Source organism: Aplysia californica, unplaced genomic scaffold (assembly GCF_000002075.1).
Source record: "Aplysia californica isolate F4 #8 unplaced genomic scaffold, AplCal3.0 scaffold02157, whole genome shotgun sequence".
Lineage (NCBI taxonomy): Eukaryota > Metazoa > Mollusca > Gastropoda > Aplysiida > Aplysiidae > Aplysia > Aplysia californica.
This window is the reverse complement of record NW_004799427.1, coordinates 5,740-7,246: the sequence shown is the minus strand read 5'-3', so window position 1 is coordinate 7,246 and position 1,507 is coordinate 5,740. Positions and strand designations below refer to the sequence as shown.

Sequence of the window (1,507 nt, the reverse complement as noted above, 5' to 3'; positions counted from 1 at the left end):
CGGGGGCAGCTACTACGAACAGCAACGACAGTCGCTACTCAATAATTTCACGGCCAGCTTCAACCTCCCGCCTCAGCAGGAGGGCGGGGACAACGGGATGTACATCTACGGGCCCTCGCCTACGCGGAGCGGAGGGGGGAATCCTTTAGAGGAGGAGGCGGCTCTTTACGCAGAGGAACATATGCATCAACAGCAGCAGCAGAGGGGAAGAGATCCGAATCGACACGGTGGCCGTGCAGAGATAGGAGGTCACTCGCAGGAATCGAGTCAAGGTCACAGAGGCCGCGGCCAGACGCGAGTGCTAAACTCCCACCATTTGTCGGCTCATAGGTCTCAGTCGGGCGACCGGAACGGGGGTGGCGTCCCACGCTACCAGAATGACAGTCCTTTTCAGAGGGAGCCGCAGGAGCCCAGCCCACGGCAGAGTCAAAGGTAAGTCCATACGTTTACGTTGGTATGGTCGTTGTCATCATCATCATCATCATCATCATCAGCAGCATCAGCATTTGTTACCCGGTACTAGAGTGCTACATCCTCCTCGTATTCGTATATGGTGCTGACTACTAGACTTTAGTTTAACACTTTGCGGTCACTTGGCGCAATAATGCGCCCGTGAAAATTATTCGTTCCGGTCACCTGGCGCAGTTCTGCGCCAGGCCCTAGAAGTAGGTTTCTGTCACTCTCCTGGCTGGGTGACCAGATGGGGTATTTTGTACAGCTGGATGAGTAACTGCTAAGTGTTAACGTAGAAAGAAGAAAACAAAATAGCTGTGTTTGAGATGTGGTGCTTCAGCAGAATGGCCATAAATAGCTGAAAAGCAAAAAGAAAAAATACTAACATTACTAACAATGAGGTGTGTCAGATTCTGCACACGAGACAAACCCTGCTTAACAAAATAGAACGCAGTAAAATACTACACTTTGGTCACTTAAAACGACACCAGACCATTGTGAAAGAAGTGGTTGAAGGAAGGATGTGTGGCAGGAGAGCCAGGGTTGGACAAATAGTAACATGGATGGACAACATTAAGACATGGACTGGCCTAGCCTTGGGTATACATGTAGTTTTACCTCTGTCCAGCAGTCTCCCTTCTCATTCAGGTCAGAATCTAAGTCCCTCCTTTTTCTTACCTCTACTTTCGTTGGCTCCTCCAATGAAGATATAACATTTTCAGCTGAAGGTTGGTTGTTTATGGGTGCGCTGATTTTGACTGCTCCTGCTTCTTTTTCGAAGTGGTAATCTATTGTTGGTGAAATATGCTGGTATTGTTCTGGCTAGCTGTAGACTACAAATGTACTTATTTTATGCCAAAAACACTTGTAGCTTTAAACAACAGTCGCAGTTGTTTGTCAAGAAAACTTTTCTATCATTCAGTAAGCCGTTTCCATCCCACAATACGGTTCAAGGGAACTAATCGAAGTATTGTTATACAAACGTGTAGGCTATTCATTGATTGCTTCCCCTAGACTGGTGCAATGTAGGTTATTGCGCTTCGGGGTTTGGAGT

General features: G+C 47.5%; 1 protein-coding gene across 1 annotated transcript in view; it reads left to right on the top strand.

Annotated features, from left to right (window-relative positions):
• Positions 1 to 434, top strand: part of LOC106014077 — a gene marked incomplete at both ends in the record, with an annotated part of 2,323 nt that extends 1,889 nt beyond the window's left edge. The window contains 1 exon segment of the mRNA XM_013091115.1: positions 10 to 434. Within this exon segment, the coding sequence (XP_012946569.1) occupies positions 10 to 434 (425 nt within the window).
• Between the last annotated feature and the right edge of the window lie 1,073 nt (positions 435 to 1,507).